This window comes from Clupea harengus, chromosome 6 (assembly GCF_900700415.2).
Source record: "Clupea harengus chromosome 6, Ch_v2.0.2, whole genome shotgun sequence".
NCBI classification, from domain to species: domain Eukaryota; kingdom Metazoa; phylum Chordata; class Actinopteri; order Clupeiformes; family Clupeidae; genus Clupea; species Clupea harengus.
In genome coordinates this window covers 16188917-16203575 of record NC_045157.1, presented here as the reverse complement: position 1 = coordinate 16203575, position 14659 = coordinate 16188917, and the positions used below count along the sequence as shown (strand labels likewise).

Genomic DNA, 14659 nt, shown 5'->3' with positions numbered 1-14659 from the left:
ATGGCAGATATGACAGGATATGCCTTCAAGTTAAAAATGGCTATATTTGCACTCCAGTTTCCACGTGACCATCTTCATACGTTTCAATGTGCCCTCCTGGGTGTTTTTTTTTTTTAAATCAGAAATTGGTCCACATACAGATGAACCTTTCCAGCATTAGTCACGTATTTTCAGGGAGGGCTTGAAACAGTGTGTTAAATAAAGACTAACAAACAAGTTAAATGCAGTTCCAACTTCGTTTTATTTGGTGAATCAATTTCACCTGAATTGTATTATTTTTCTTATAAAAACATGTACTGAACAAAGATTTAGCACTAAATAACTGAAAAATTACAAGTAGCCTGATTTGTTATTTTTTTATATTTTATTTAGGCAGACACCGACAGCTTAGATAATGCCAATTTTGTTTGCAACGTCCAGCGCATCATAATCAGGTGCGAGACGAACGTATGCCTTCTTTTCTCCATCAGGCCTGATGAGTGTGTTGACTTTGGCCACATCAATGTCGTACAGCTTCTTGACAGCATGCTTGATCTGATGCTTGTTGGCCTTAACATCCACAATGAAGACCAGGGTGTTGTTGTCCTCAATCTTCTTCATGGCAGACTCTGTGGTGAGTGGGAATTTGATGATGGCATAGTGATCCAACCTGTGGGGAGAGGGAGAGAGAGAGAGAGAAAAAGAAAAGAAAAGAGAATCCATCACCCATTAGCAAAAATTGACCCATAATACTTGCTGAGGTGCCATTACCCAATGGTAAGTGCCATTAAAGTAGCAGGCTGTAACCAATATTCTTGATTTAGTCCACTTGTTCCCCGAGAAACAGTGCTATGTAAATATACATTTCACCTTAATGTATAGCAACATGAAAGATATACACAAGAGATTCTTAAAATCATAAACCATGGCACTACAACCAGCCTCGTGGTGTTAAAGTCTTAACCTCTGCTGCATTAAGTTCCGACTTATAACAAAATGGACCTCGCACCTTCCAATGGATTAATCTGGTCAAATTTCACTATATTAATGCAATATACAGCTGTTAACTCGGTTGTTAAATCAATCCGCTGATTTTTCGTTTCAGTCGTTTTGAGCTAACGTGGTGGCTAACTTAGAGCAGGAAACACGTTCCGGCCCTTCACCGCATGCCTCACATCTACGTCAAAGAACGAGATATTAATGGTCAATCTATTCAGCAATATGGTTATAAATACTGTAGTATATTAAAAAAAATTATTTGGCCAGATATCGGAAATGTGTGCCTCTATGAAACGTCCATAACCACACATAACGTTAGCTCGCTAGCGGAAAAGCCTGACGTTAGATTTACATGTAGGCCGTCTCAGGCAACATCAAATGTCGCCAACAAGCATGGCTAGCATCACCTTATTAGCTTTACTTTGAAGTATGATTTACTACTACATGTAGGTAACGGGTGCAAAATAGGTGCATCAGTAGTTTAAAAATTGAAATCATGGCATATCATGCTTTGATCGCAAACAACATCATATGCACCACAAAAAGGAAAATGGGTGGAAACACTATCCACCCATTCATGTTGGCTAACATTAGCAAGCAAGTCGACATTATCATGGGCTTACTTGTTGCGACGAGGCGCGCTCTTCCTGGGGTACTTGGGTGTCCTCTTCAGACGCAGGGTCTTTGGGCGACGGAAGGTTGGAGTAGTCCGCATTTTCTTCTTCTGTTGGCTGTGTACTCCTTTGAGCACAGCCTTCTTGGCCTTCAAGGCCTTGGACTTAGCCTCGGTCTTCACGGGCACAGCTTCTTTCTTCGCCTTCGGTGCCATGTTGGAAAGGACACGTGTGGGAAAAACGATTTACTTCATTCGAGTGAACAGCCAATCACACAAGAGAATCAATTAAATTCCGCCTCCTAATTACCAGTGACCAATCAGAAATCGTTATGTTGGTTTAAAATGATTGACAATGTTCTGCATTAATAGAAATTTTGACATGAGGTATAAACCAATGGCAGTCCAGGGTCAAGTCATTTAGGGTTGGACCTTAGTGGAAAGAATGTTGCTTTAAAAATGCCTGACTATTCGGAACTCTAAGCAGTCGGTGAGTTTGTTTTCTTTAAGCGCATATGTCCAGCTGTAATATTATTGAAAAGTATGTTGCGTGCGTCGGCTTCACATGTTATATGGGCCCATATTGTCCATATATTTGAACTAGTCCTCTCCTTCTCACAAAACTTTGACATGCCACTCCCGTCTGCGTCTTAATGCACCATAGGTCGTTCCTGTCTCGGGTATTGTTTGTGTACGGACTGGCAACGAATGTTTGGTGGTTTGTGAAATCATATTATACATTTGACCTCAAAGATATAGAAGTAAATATGCAATTAACTAGTTTGTTTGTTTAGCTTGTTAAAGTACTCCGAGGGCGTGAGCAAATCATACCAGAGAATCTAAATACAAGAACCAATCACAAATCGTCTTGGTCATGTTGCACTGCCCAACAGCATGCTTAGGTGAGGCGTAGCTGGTATTTTTCTAAGAGATTAGCTTCATAGTAGCGCAAAGTTAGCATTGATGGCTAAATGCGAAGTGTCCGTTGATTTAATTACGAGCAAAAACTGAAAGAAGGCGTCAGTCAGTTAAAATGTAATGCTCGTTTGAAACTCCCGACAGGATTGCCACTTGTCCATTGGATTAGCAAAAGAGGGTTAGCTTTGAACACACAGCGATATCTTCATTCTATATGGTAGGTCAGCTACAAACATTACACGTTAACGTCAGCTGTTCGAGCTAGCTAGCTGGCTCGCACACCAAACGACATAACTTCTAATTATGTTCTTTTAGTGACATACAAGTCAAAGGGTGACGCTTATGGCTTAACGAAATTGGTTGATGTGACTATCTAGTGGATTTATTTGAATCCAGAATCTCAGCATATTGCCTCCGAGCCTCTGCTGCGGTGTTCTGTCAAAATGCAGCATAAATGCTAGTTAGCGAGCTACCTTACCTTTACAAGCGTAACCTACGAACGGTGAGGCTTTTTTTAAAACTCGGTTTGACCTGATTGCTTATCAAGTAGAACTTGATTTAATTTGCAATGAAATAATAGCTTTAAACCGCTAAAACATATTCTCCATGCAGTGTATGACGATGCCACTGTTAATAATAATGTTAAATGTTCATATTTGAGATTATAAGTGGATCCATCTTTGGTTTGGGGGCTAAGAAATGACAGAAACAGAAGAAAAACACCTTGTCAACAGCTGTACTGCCACTAAAGTCTTTGCAGCCCTTTATATGCACGTCGTATTTGCTCCGGATGGGCACTTGATTTGGAACAGGGACTGCCGCAATACTAACAAATGTACTTTATTTTCCCCATATGTTTCTATGCTATACAGTATCTTCACTTTCCCTCTATTTTTATGCAGCCAGCATCCCCTCAGGCTAGGCGAGGACAAGGACTCCCATCGCTTCCCCCATGAGTAATGAACCCTTTCTGGAGTATGTCGACAAATACTGGTCGTAAGGTAAGGCAAGACACGACAGGTGGAGGTTAACAAGACATGTACAGAATGTATAATTTCAGTTATTCCAGTTTATGATTCGAATTCAATTTAAACCTGTGGGAATGGTATGGTGGTGGATGTTTGTTAGCTTTGAGTCTTTTGTCATTAAAGCTTGGTAGACCGTAATATGGCCTTGTGAGGGTACTTTCCCAATCAATCAAAGGGCTGAAGAAAGTTTGTTCAGTAAGCGTCTAAAGTTGAACTGATGTTATTTGCCCATGTGACTTCAATGGTAGGTCACATGCGAACTCAGATCTGGGGGTTAAGATCAGTCTTGCAGGAGATGGGAGTGCTCTGTGTGTGAGCAGAGGTCAAAGGACCATTCATTTAGAATCTTCATGGAGTGTTATGATTGGGAGTTTGACATTTAAAATGGAACATTATACAGGGTGTTATTGGAATATAGACAAGGCACATGGAGCTGTTGTGTAGTTGTTTCGACCGTTAGAGACAACGGTGGAGGGTGTTTCTTATGTTTTCTCCAGACCAGTCAGGGGGTTTGGTGAGACTCATTTTAAAATTCCATCTTCTCACAGGTTTACTGCTCCTTGTGTGCCTTGTGATCACAAAGATGTGATCAGTCTAATTTTGTCCGGCCTTTACAGAAGCCTATCTACACGTAGGCCCCTGCTATGCCCTCACATTTGCTGCCCGCAGGAATCCAGCACTCGTCTCTCCCGTGGAGCAGGGAAGCAGATGTCTGCTGTGGCCCTGCAGTCAGAAAGAAGGGGTATCACATGCCTCTGGTTCCTATGCTTACTCTGGCCAGTCGCTGACAGTCTCATGGCTTACTGCCTGGCTAGTCGCCAGCCTTACCTCAGTGATCGCACACATGAGTTGGGGGAGGGGGGTGGCTCGTGTTCAAACTGAAGCGTTGGTGCTAGACTGGCCTAATGTTCGAACTTGAGTGTTGTTGCTAGGTTTGTCAATCCAGTAATTCAACTGGTAGAGCGTGTCTTGGCATAATTTAGTACAGCCTTCTCTGGTACTACAATTTAATTGGCCTAAAGCTTTAGACAAACACAAAGTATTAGCTGGTGACTGGAAAGGAAAGAGGATCAATTTGTTAGCTCTGTTATGTTTCTGAATATGCACTAAAATCTAAGTAGAGTCAAATGAAACCAAAACAATGGGTAGACCGGAAGCCTGTGTCCATAAAATTACATAGGCCTTTAGCCATTATAACACTGCAAGTATTGAAGGGGTGGTTGGGCTCATTTTAGAGCACAAAAATCCATTTCAAAAGTATGCCATCTCTGCTGTGCTGCCCTCTATACAGTTTGTGATGGAAAGATGCATGGCAGATGTACCATTTGAAGTTGGAGGCCTAACTGTGTTTTGTTTTGTTTTGTTGTCTCCCGTTGTGGCAGAGGTCCGACAGCGAGGAACAGAGTGGGCAGGCAGAGCACAGAGCCAGCCCGGCCCGGTCTTCATTCGGAAAGAAGCAGCTCCCCTCTATCCCCAAGAACACAGCCCCTGTCACAAAGCCCCCCTCCCCAGCCACCTCCGCACAGTCTGCCAACGGCACACACGCCTCCTATGGGCCTTTCTACCTGGAGTACTCACTGCTGGCCGAGTTGTGAGTAGTCGCCCTTGTGAATAACTTGCGCACCATTTTGACTTTTCACCATGTAGGTCAGAAATCAGTCAGGCTCACACAAAGGATATGTGGGCTGCTGCATTTTGGTGTGGTGCTGAATTACTGTTAATTGTTTCCTGCTTACTTTTTCTTGTAGCACACTTGTGATCAAGCAGAAACTCCCAGGCATTTATGTCCAGCCTTCCTACAGATCAGCCTTGAGTAAGGACCAAATACTGTGCTTTCCTGCTTTACATGTTCTCGAAAAAGGACTGATTGGTTTATGGGTTTGAGGTGACTCAGGGCTCCTATTCTTTTCCAGTGTGGTTTGGTGTCATATTCATCCGACATGGATTGTACCAAGACGGGGTTTTTAAATTCACTGTCTACATCCCTGACAACTACCCTGATGGAGACTGCCCTGTAAGTAACTTCATTAAACTGCACACTACTGAAAAAATGTTTTAAAAACCTTTAATTCTGTCTAGACACCCCCCCCCCCCCCCCCCCCCATTATTTATCTTTTGCCTGGAGGAATTTGGTTTCGTATTAGGCTTTGGCCCTAAGGCCCTTTTAAAAATGTGGCCAATATGACCATGTACTGTTTTTTTTTATTTATTTATTTTTTTATTTTATTCTCGGTCATAGTGTAGCCACACATGACCGTTTACAACTCACTCATAATATAGATAATAATTAGAAAAGAAAGTGTTGCGTAAACCAGGCGTGACTAGACTTGATAAATCCAACAGATATTTATGTTTCCTGATGGGGCAACCTCAAGTGAAATGTTATGTTATCAATGAGCAATTGAATATGAGATGGTTGTGGAGAGTACATGCTGTTGATAACAGATAGATATGTACTTTTTTTTAGTCCTCTCTGTGTGATTGTCCTTCGCTGAAATCATTACATGACCCCGTGCTGAGGCAAAGCACTGTGGGAAATGTCACATTTCACTGTTCCACCCGGGGCAGATTCCCCATAATAAAAAACATGACCAGAGAGGCAGCTCATTGCTCAATCAGTGTGGCGTGGGGCTTGGCATTTCACAGAGACGTTTTACTTGTTATCCAGTGTTGACGGTGCAGTTGGTTTCTCAGTTTATGAGGAGGCTCTGCAATGAATCAATGAGTGATGCAGGAACAAGGGCGTGATGCCTTGTCCCTGTGATTAGGCACAGTAAATGTCATTGTCATTTGTGATGTCTGTGTTGGTGAGCGAAGGCTTTGACGGTGGCTTTGTTAGTAAGATAAATGCACTCAGTTTTATTCTTATTCTTATGACTGACTGACTGATTATATTTTTTCACAAGCAGAGTGATTCAGACTATCTGCCTGTTACAATACATAACTTGCTTTGGTTACTGTAAAGATCAAGAAATTAAACCACCGTATTTGCACTCTGAAACCAATGCATTTGAGCAGCTAGTTTATAATGCTAGAATGAATCATATGTCTTGGTATTTGTTGTCCAGGAAGATCCATGTAACAAGTTTAACTCAATGCTTCTCCCTTTGTTTTCAATAGAGAGTGGTGTTTGATATTCCAGTCTTCCATCCACTAGTCGATCCCGTATCAGGGGAGCTTGATGTCCGAAGAGCTTTCACAAAATGGAGGTGGGCATCCCTGCTTTACGCTTTTCCCATACCATGCATTCTATAGTTTCATTTTTTTGTTTCTCTCTCCATGATCATTATTAAGTGTAAGGCCTACTGAGTAGCTCATTGAGAACATTGAATTGCATACATGTTCCAGAAAAAAAATTACCCCATTAATTGAACCCTGCATGATTTGAATTGGTAAGTTCCTCTTGCATGTGAATCATGATGGTGCATGTTGAATGGCCATAAATGCTGCCTTGACTTTGCTGCTGTAGCTCCAGTACAAAGGGCAGGGCGCTAACTTGAGAGTGCTGTGCCCATCGTCTCCGGTGACTGGCACCTTTTAGCTGGCAGAGAGTTACAGTTCAAATGAGGGAACTCTGCACAGCATGTTTTCCCTCTTTCGGTGTTCAGTGCTTCATATTGTGTCACACTGTGTGTAGTCCTTCAGATCTAGAAGTTTGAAAACTCCAAGCTCTCATTGCCTTCTCACTTGAACTTGTTGCTGGGTTGAGTTGAGAGCCTGGAGTCATTTTATCAGAATGCTGGTTGTTTTTACTGTTTCTGGCTGCCTCGGTTTCTTCTGTGCTTAAAACATCCTGTTTTTTTTTGTTGTTTTTTTTCCACAGGCGCAATCACAACCACATTTGGCAGGTGCTGATGTATGCGCGCACAGTCTTCTACAAGATCAACACCATGGAGCCACTCAACCCAGAAGCTGCTGTTCTGTGAGTTCCTCTTCCTCCCTCTGCCCTGAATTGTTGGTGTGCAGTGATATGACAAGAATGTTTCTTGGACAGACTTGTATATTTGGCCTGACTGTTCTAGTCCAGTCCAGTAAGCTGTATTGACTGTCTACTGAGCCTTTAGTTATACATTTTGCAACTTTTCTACATAATTTTTTGTACTTTATTCCCTCCAATCCACCTTATAAATGGTGAACATGCAGGTTTTTTTTTTATTATTAAAACAAAAAAAAACTATTTAATCTGAAGTGATGTAGTTGTGCTATTTCTGTCTGCAGTTTGTAGAGGTGTTCCGTTTATAGTTCTGAAACCCAGAACAGAGCAAGCCATGGGAACAGAAAAATCCCTCAGATGATCCTTTACCGATGAAGCAGGAAAAAAGTGTCTCTAATCTGTACTGAAGCTGCAGTGCTTTTGATCTAGAACCATTACACATTCATTTTTCAAAGATGGATTTGATTTTAATATTTTTTCTAAGCATATTATTTTAAAGCACAGAACATTGTCACAGTCTATGTTTATGAAAATAATCTGCATGGTTTTATACACAGTAAAGCTAACCTAGGACCTTTAATTTCATATCAAGCACAAATCATCTTGGCATAAATCTGACGTGACCCTAGAAACCCTTTCCAACAAATGCCAGAGGGGAGCTACAGTGAGCCAGTCCTCAGGATTGAATAAACTGTTCACTCTGGCAGATTGGAGAGAGTAATGTTGTCACGCACATGCTGTAGCCTCCTCACACTGTTACTGTCAAAGGCCTTATTCATTGGGTGACTGAGGCTGTGAATTCCACTGGTCAGTGACTCATTGTTTCTGTGTGTACGCTCAGGTATGATAAGGATGTGCAGCTCTTCAAAAGCAAGGTGGTGGACAGCGTGAAGCTATGCAACAGCCACCTTTTTGACCAGCCCAAAATCGACGATCCTTACGCAATAAGGTGAGTGAACATCTGTCCATATGATTTTTTTTATTTAATTTTTTTTTTTTAAATATCAAATATTATGTGTTTACATGTAAAAACAAACATTTGCATGTGTATATATTATAGTTGAGTCTTGGGGACTTAGATTAAAAGATACATGTGTGGGTGTTTTTAATTTTTTTTTTTCCTCCACTCTGACCTCATTCTGTGTTTTCAGTTTCTCTCCATGGAACCCAACAGTCCACGAGGAGGCGAAAGACAGGATGTTCACACATAAAGTGAGTGCTCACTATGCACCACGCTGCTGAAAAAGTAAAACATTTTCATGCATTTCCCACGCACCCTCTGAAACCTAAAGCGTTTGAGTGTATGCTTGTATGCTTACTCCTCGTGACCAAATGGAAATGCACAGCTGTGCCTGCATGTTTGGGAGTGCAAGCCTCACTGATTACTCAGGAGACGTCCTTGGTGGGGGGGGGGGGTTCTGTGGAGACGGTCACTGATGGCGTGTTTTTGTGTCGCCACAGAGACGACCTGAGGATCCCCACAAGGGCCTCCAGGTGTCTGGCCTGTCATGGGTGAAGCCAGGATCCACACAGCCCTTCAGCAAAGAGGACAACTCTCTTCAGACTTAAGCCTGCTGTTGCCTCATCTGCCCACTAGAGGGAAAGGCAGAGCACGTGGGACTCTGTTGGATCAGCTCTGGCTGCTGGGAACCTTGTCCTTATTTGAAGCAATTGTATGGACTTCATTTGTCATTTGCGAAACACACCCTCGCTCAGCTTTAAAAAAAAAAACACACACACAAGAAAGAAATGTACTTTAGACATCTGCTGAAACTGCATTAGAACTAAAATGAGCTCCCGCATTTGCATATGTAGATAAACTGACAAAACTGGATGTCTTAGCAACACCAAGGCTGGAAAGCAATCAAACTGCATTGAGCTTGTTCCTTAGAGTAGATCATTTTTGTTACTTGCACATATTTTGGGTTGCACATGTTTCTTTTCTGTTCTGTTTGTTTGTTATTTTGTTTTCAAAAGCAACAGACCACCTCACCTTCTGTGTAAGTGACATAATGTAAGATACTCACAAATTAACGTAAAAAAAGATGAACCTAGTTCATCATAAAACACATTAAGAATGTTCCGATGGGCTCAGGATTGACACAAAGGTCTTGATATGGCAGTTTGAACTTGGTGAGCTTACAGCTTTTCAGTTATCCACCCCCCCTCCAAATTTAGTTAGTCTTCCCTATAGAGTTCCTTTGAAATGGGACTTGGGACTTCTCAAGTTTTATTTCCCATTTTGATTCATCCATACTGTGTAATTTACTATACTGTGTATTCAATAGGTTTTAATATATGACGCCGATCAAGCAAACCATTTTAAGAAATTAAGTTATATATGATCATTTATTGTTCAATATTGTAATTTTTTTTTTAATGTGTCTTTTGAGCTTAATTAAATGGTTAAAGGGTTTTTGATGTGTAAGTATAGCAGCGCTTGTGTGGAAGTGGCTAACCTCATGTAGAGGTAGTGATCCTTTCTGTATTTATATACAGCTGTAAGATTGAAAACCCTGTCTTTAGAAAGTATTTTTGTTTGTTTGTTTTCTCCACACTACATATTGAGCTTTTTGTTTTCTTCCAGCTCACTGGTTCTGTTTTTGCTTTCCTATATGACTCTGCAGACTGTTGTTGAAAGGCTGTGCTGTGAAGAAGGGTTTGAGTTTTTAAAAATGCTATTCTCTGAAGGCAAATAAACATTTTTAAGCCATCTTTTTGAATTTCATTTGAGTGATTTCAAGGATAGGATGTTGTGACATTCAGTCATTTTGTAAGACACAACTCTCATGGGAAACTTGATGCATCTTAGTTGCTGAAACGCGCTGACAGGTGTCTGACTAGTGCTGACAGTGCAGGAGCCCATGCAAAGACTAGGGCAGCAGACGTTCACCGACGGCCAACCTGTGGCAATGATGACCGGGGACTATAGGCTCACTACCACAAAACGAGCTTTGGAACGATTTTTGTTATGACATGATGTTCGTTTTGTACAACATGATTGGTTGGTGCCTTTATTCGCAGTGCAACAGCTCAGGAAAACAGCTCAGACCTGTTCCAGAAAAAGGTGCGCCTTTTCGCTCGTAACATTTGCGATCTGTGTTAAAGATATTGATGTGTAAATTGATGGCATGAAAAAAATGCCCCCGCTGTGTATAGGCCTTGGAAGGAGACGTGAGACGGGAAGATGATGGTCCACCTCTGATTGGTCCGTACCATGTGTCCGAATGCAAAAGGTGCGGGACGAATTTGGAATGTGGAGTGCTGGTGCGAGCAGGAAGAAACTGATGCGGGAGCAAGAGAAAGACATCACTCGCAGGACTCCCGCAAAATATAAATATATGTATCACATTAAATGAATTTCGTTTCTTCTTAAACTACAGAATGTTGTTCGTGTTTGCATGAGAGCAGCAAGAAGTAACATGTTTTACATTAAAAAAAAGACACTGAAATCCAAACTGTGTTTGACTACATTGTGCGCACCATCAGCTGCTCCAGTCAGTCCACGGGCCAGACAATGGGCCTGGCTGTGGTTGCACAAAGGCACCTGTGGCTCAACCTGTCAGACATGAATGATGACATGAGTGCATTTTCTTGCAGCAGCCAATCTCCCCAACTCTTCAGCCCAGCTCTTCGTGCAAGCTGTGACTGACACGCAGGTGGCTTTTGAGACTAAAGTTAAACAGGGTGAAGCCCTGAGAGCAATGCTACCTCGTAAGCATCATCCAGGGCCTCTCCCGCCCCCGGCCCCCTCCACTCAGTCTGGGGAATCTTCAAAAGGGAGCAGTGCCAACAAGCTGCAGCTGCTTCAGGGCCGCGGCCTCAAAACCCACGGGTCAGGCAGCCTTTTGCCTATGGGGCGCCGTTTGTAAAATGTTGCACGTTCTAAAACCCTGCTCAGTTTTGCTACATTTAGCATTATCATATGGGGAAAAAAGCACAACAATATTCAAATGTCACTTTTTCAAACATTTAGAGAGATATTCATGTAAGGATAATGTTTGGCAGTGACACAAAGTTGTTGAATAATATAAATGTTTCATCTAAATGTAAATGTTAAATATAAATGTTAAATGTAAATGTTAAATATAAACGTAAATGTTCAATGTTATATATAAATGTTAAATGTAAATATAAATATAAATGTTAAATGTAAATGTAAATGTTAAATGTTCAGTCTACATGTCAGATTTGAAGACTGAACCTTACAATATTTACGGTAATTGGCTTTCATAGTTTTCACGTCACGTCAGAATTACCAGCTTGCAGGCAAGAAATACACTCCACAGCTGTCTACCACTGGAATTTATACTGGAACTGACCATCTTTCATTCAAGATTATTTAATATATCCGCTTTAAAATTGTCTGACATAGGTAGTAAAATGCCAGACAGTTGTTGCTCGGTTGGCTGTTCAAATTGGCGAGGAGACAAGCCCGGCTGTTTCCAGCTGATTGTAGACGTCTTCTGGGTCAACTTTTCTCAGGCGGGCAGTAAAGTAGCCTTCTTTTTGGAGCTTGCAATAAAAGCATTAACCCTGTTTTGGTCGCCTCATTCATCAGAATAACTACTTAAAACGGGAATAGATCAAGAAATAAAGTCAAGAAACAAAGCATCAACACGATTCAAATTGGATTACCCGGTTTCTGCTCTGAGATTGCGACAAGTACCTAAGCAATTTAGCCTGACGATGTCATACTCATAATTCTAGTCAGAATATGAGTCTGATATCGCTCCATTGGGCTGTGATTATGGGGCGTGTTTCAACCGAACCAGGAGAAAAGATGCCTCTTCGCTCAATAGACCGATCGCGAAACTCCTCCCTAGAACGGCCCTCGTCCAATCATACCTTAGCAACCGCTACTAAGAGAAGAAGGTCCGACAGCTTTGAGGTCTGAGCAGCATGGTGAAACGGTGTGCCTACGGGACTTGTAGCTCTGATACAGAGATTAGAGCGATGCGTCGTTTCCCCCCCGCATTTCCAAAGCCCAAAACACAGGAGGAAAGGTGCCGGCGGTGGATTAAACAGTGTGGGAGACCCCACTCCCAACTCAATATACCAAAAAACACACATATGTCTGCTCCAAAGTAAATGAAGCTGCTTGCAGATAGCTATCTATCTAGCGAACTACGCTATCGCTAGGTATGATAACTAACTATCTAGTTGAGAGAACATCCCCAAACAGTTATGGTTCATGACAACTTGTATTATTACCACTACACGTACATAACTAGTCTCCAACTAAAGTGTTAATGTTAAAATCAAAATGTTAATGTTACCGTCAAAATGTTAACGTTACGGTCTGTAAAATTGCACGCTGATCTATCCTAGCTAGCGATAGCAAACGGCAGCATTGAACAGAACTTTTAACGAACACTTTGTATTTATGCTTGATACAATATTGAACAGAAGTTTTATCTAACACTTTGTATTTATGCTGCTGGCGTTTGCTATCGCTAGCTAGGATAGCTCAGCGTGCAACTTTACAGACGTAACATTAACATCACTAGCTAGGATAACTCAGCGTGCAATTTTACAGACGGTAACATTAACATTTTGATTTTAACATTAACACTTAAGTTGGAGAGACTAGCTCGAGCTTAACATACTGTATCAATGTTAAACAAAAGGCCATTATGAAGTTTTTTTTATTTTAATCTTTATAGCATTTTGTGAATGGGCAACCTACTCCTAAGTATCCCAAGGTATGCATAAGGCACAACCTGAGAGCAATAACCTGGCGATCTGATACAAAGCCATAGCATTACATCAGGATCATCATTTTACAAGCAAGTTATCACTACAGTGACTGTGAAATACTTTCAGCAACATGCACACACATCCCTTGAACAATAACGTTACTAGCAGCTATCTTGATCCACACTAATATAGGTAAAATAGCTTTTAAGTTCTTTGCTTCCCATAAATGGAACACTATTCAAGTGGAGTTGAAATTAACCAAGTATTTGTCTGTCAACCAATTTAAGAGCCTTTTAGATAATAAGGATGTGCCTCAATGCTGTTGTTTTGAATGATTCTCTGATTTAATTTTTTTACTTTGTGTTATTTTATTTATTTATTTTTTATGCTTAATTTCTGAGTTGTTTGGTGTGTTTTTTTTTTTTTTAAATGTATTTTGTCTGTTTCGTTTTGTTGTGGTTTGTTTATGTATTGTTCTTCTGTACTATGTGGCCTCAATCAGGGCATTGCTGCAAAAGAGCCCTGTGCTCAGTCAATTTCTCCCTGAATAAACAATGATGATGATGATGATGACACTGGTACATTACTGTACGGTTCTCTAGATTGTCACCATCCTAGCTAGCTAGATAGATAGATACCTCCAGAGTCTCTCGCCAGCGACGGAATAAATAATAAGAATAAATAATCGTAGGTTATTAGCTAGCTTGAAATATTATATACAGATCTTACCCAGTGGTGAAATAACATGACTAGTCTACAAGGCTGTGCTGGTTGCATTTAATGAAGAGGTCGTGGGGCTTCTCATTTTTTTTATTGAGACCTGTATGCGTTTGCTTCGATTATTGTTGTGTCCACTTCGTTGTTGATCTTAATATTTTGGATACATCCTTCCACTGCATATTGCAGTCCCTTTTGCCTTGATCTGGAGGATATCGTGGAGGTATTACTCCAAAAATCATCACTCACACTGACAGCTATAGCGCTTGTCCCCGTACTCGCCATGGCTTTTGGCTTGACAGTTCCGGGAATTGTGTCGGACGTAGCAACAGTAACTAAGGGGGCGGGGCCCTGGCGATCGGTCAATTGGTTACCTACAACCAATCAGAACAACGTAGTATGTGACCAGGGGCAGCTGATACATTACACTTTTACCGGATCCCGTAGGAAGGAAGGCAAAAACATCTTTTCGATTGACAAATGCCTTAATCGCGTTTCTCTGTTCCTCTTTCAAAATGAATGCACTGTCAATGTCTAAATGGACTCGAATCTATACATTTCAGCTCTCCAGCGGCAGCCATGTTTGTTGAAAACGAATTCAACTCGTGTGTTGGTGACGTGGTTGGTTACGTTACTGTTGATCATCTGTCCATCATCGTATAAAGCCCGCCTTAACAATTTGATTGGTACGGCCGATATCGAGCCGCAGATAATTTCTCCTCAATGGAGTAATGCCAGACCGAACTTCCCAACCAAAAAATGTGTGGGCGG

General features: G+C 41.4%; 2 protein-coding genes and 1 non-coding gene across 6 annotated transcripts; 1 reads left to right on the top strand and 2 right to left on the bottom strand.

Annotated features, from left to right (window-relative positions):
- Positions 1–345: 345 nt before the first annotated feature.
- rpl23a (ribosomal protein L23a) lies at positions 346–1859 on the bottom strand. Its single transcript, XM_012827002.1, has 2 exons — positions 1602–1859; positions 346–649 (listed from the first exon to the last, which is right to left on the bottom strand). The coding sequence occupies exons 1-2, from the start codon at positions 1805–1807 to the stop codon at positions 388–390; spliced, it is 468 nt and encodes a 155-aa protein (XP_012682456.1). The 5' UTR covers positions 1808–1859; the 3' UTR covers positions 346–387.
- LOC116220905 lies at positions 1446–1516 on the bottom strand. The gene has a single exon (XR_004163942.1). It is a non-coding gene; the product is annotated as a small nucleolar RNA Z17 (small nucleolar RNA).
- Positions 1860–1971: 112 nt separating the features above from the next.
- LOC105899782 (akt interacting protein) lies at positions 1972–10184 on the top strand. Of its 4 annotated transcripts, none has more exons than XM_012826996.3 (10): positions 1972–2081; positions 3412–3510; positions 4920–5128; positions 5286–5350; positions 5451–5551; positions 6658–6746; positions 7361–7459; positions 8313–8420; positions 8623–8683; positions 8933–10184. In XM_012826996.3, exons 2-10 carry the CDS (start codon positions 3469–3471, stop codon positions 9038–9040), a joined length of 882 nt encoding a protein of 293 aa, XP_012682450.2. In that variant the 5' UTR covers positions 1972–2081; positions 3412–3468; the 3' UTR covers positions 9041–10184. The 4 variants fall into 4 exon arrangements, with proteins under 4 accessions (XP_012682450.2, XP_031425057.1, XP_031425056.1 ...); XM_031569197.2 differs by having other exon boundaries at positions 1988–2081; positions 3382–3510; XM_031569196.2 differs by lacking the exon at positions 1972–2081 and adding an exon at positions 2150–2309.
- Positions 10185–14659: the final 4475 nt, after the last annotated feature.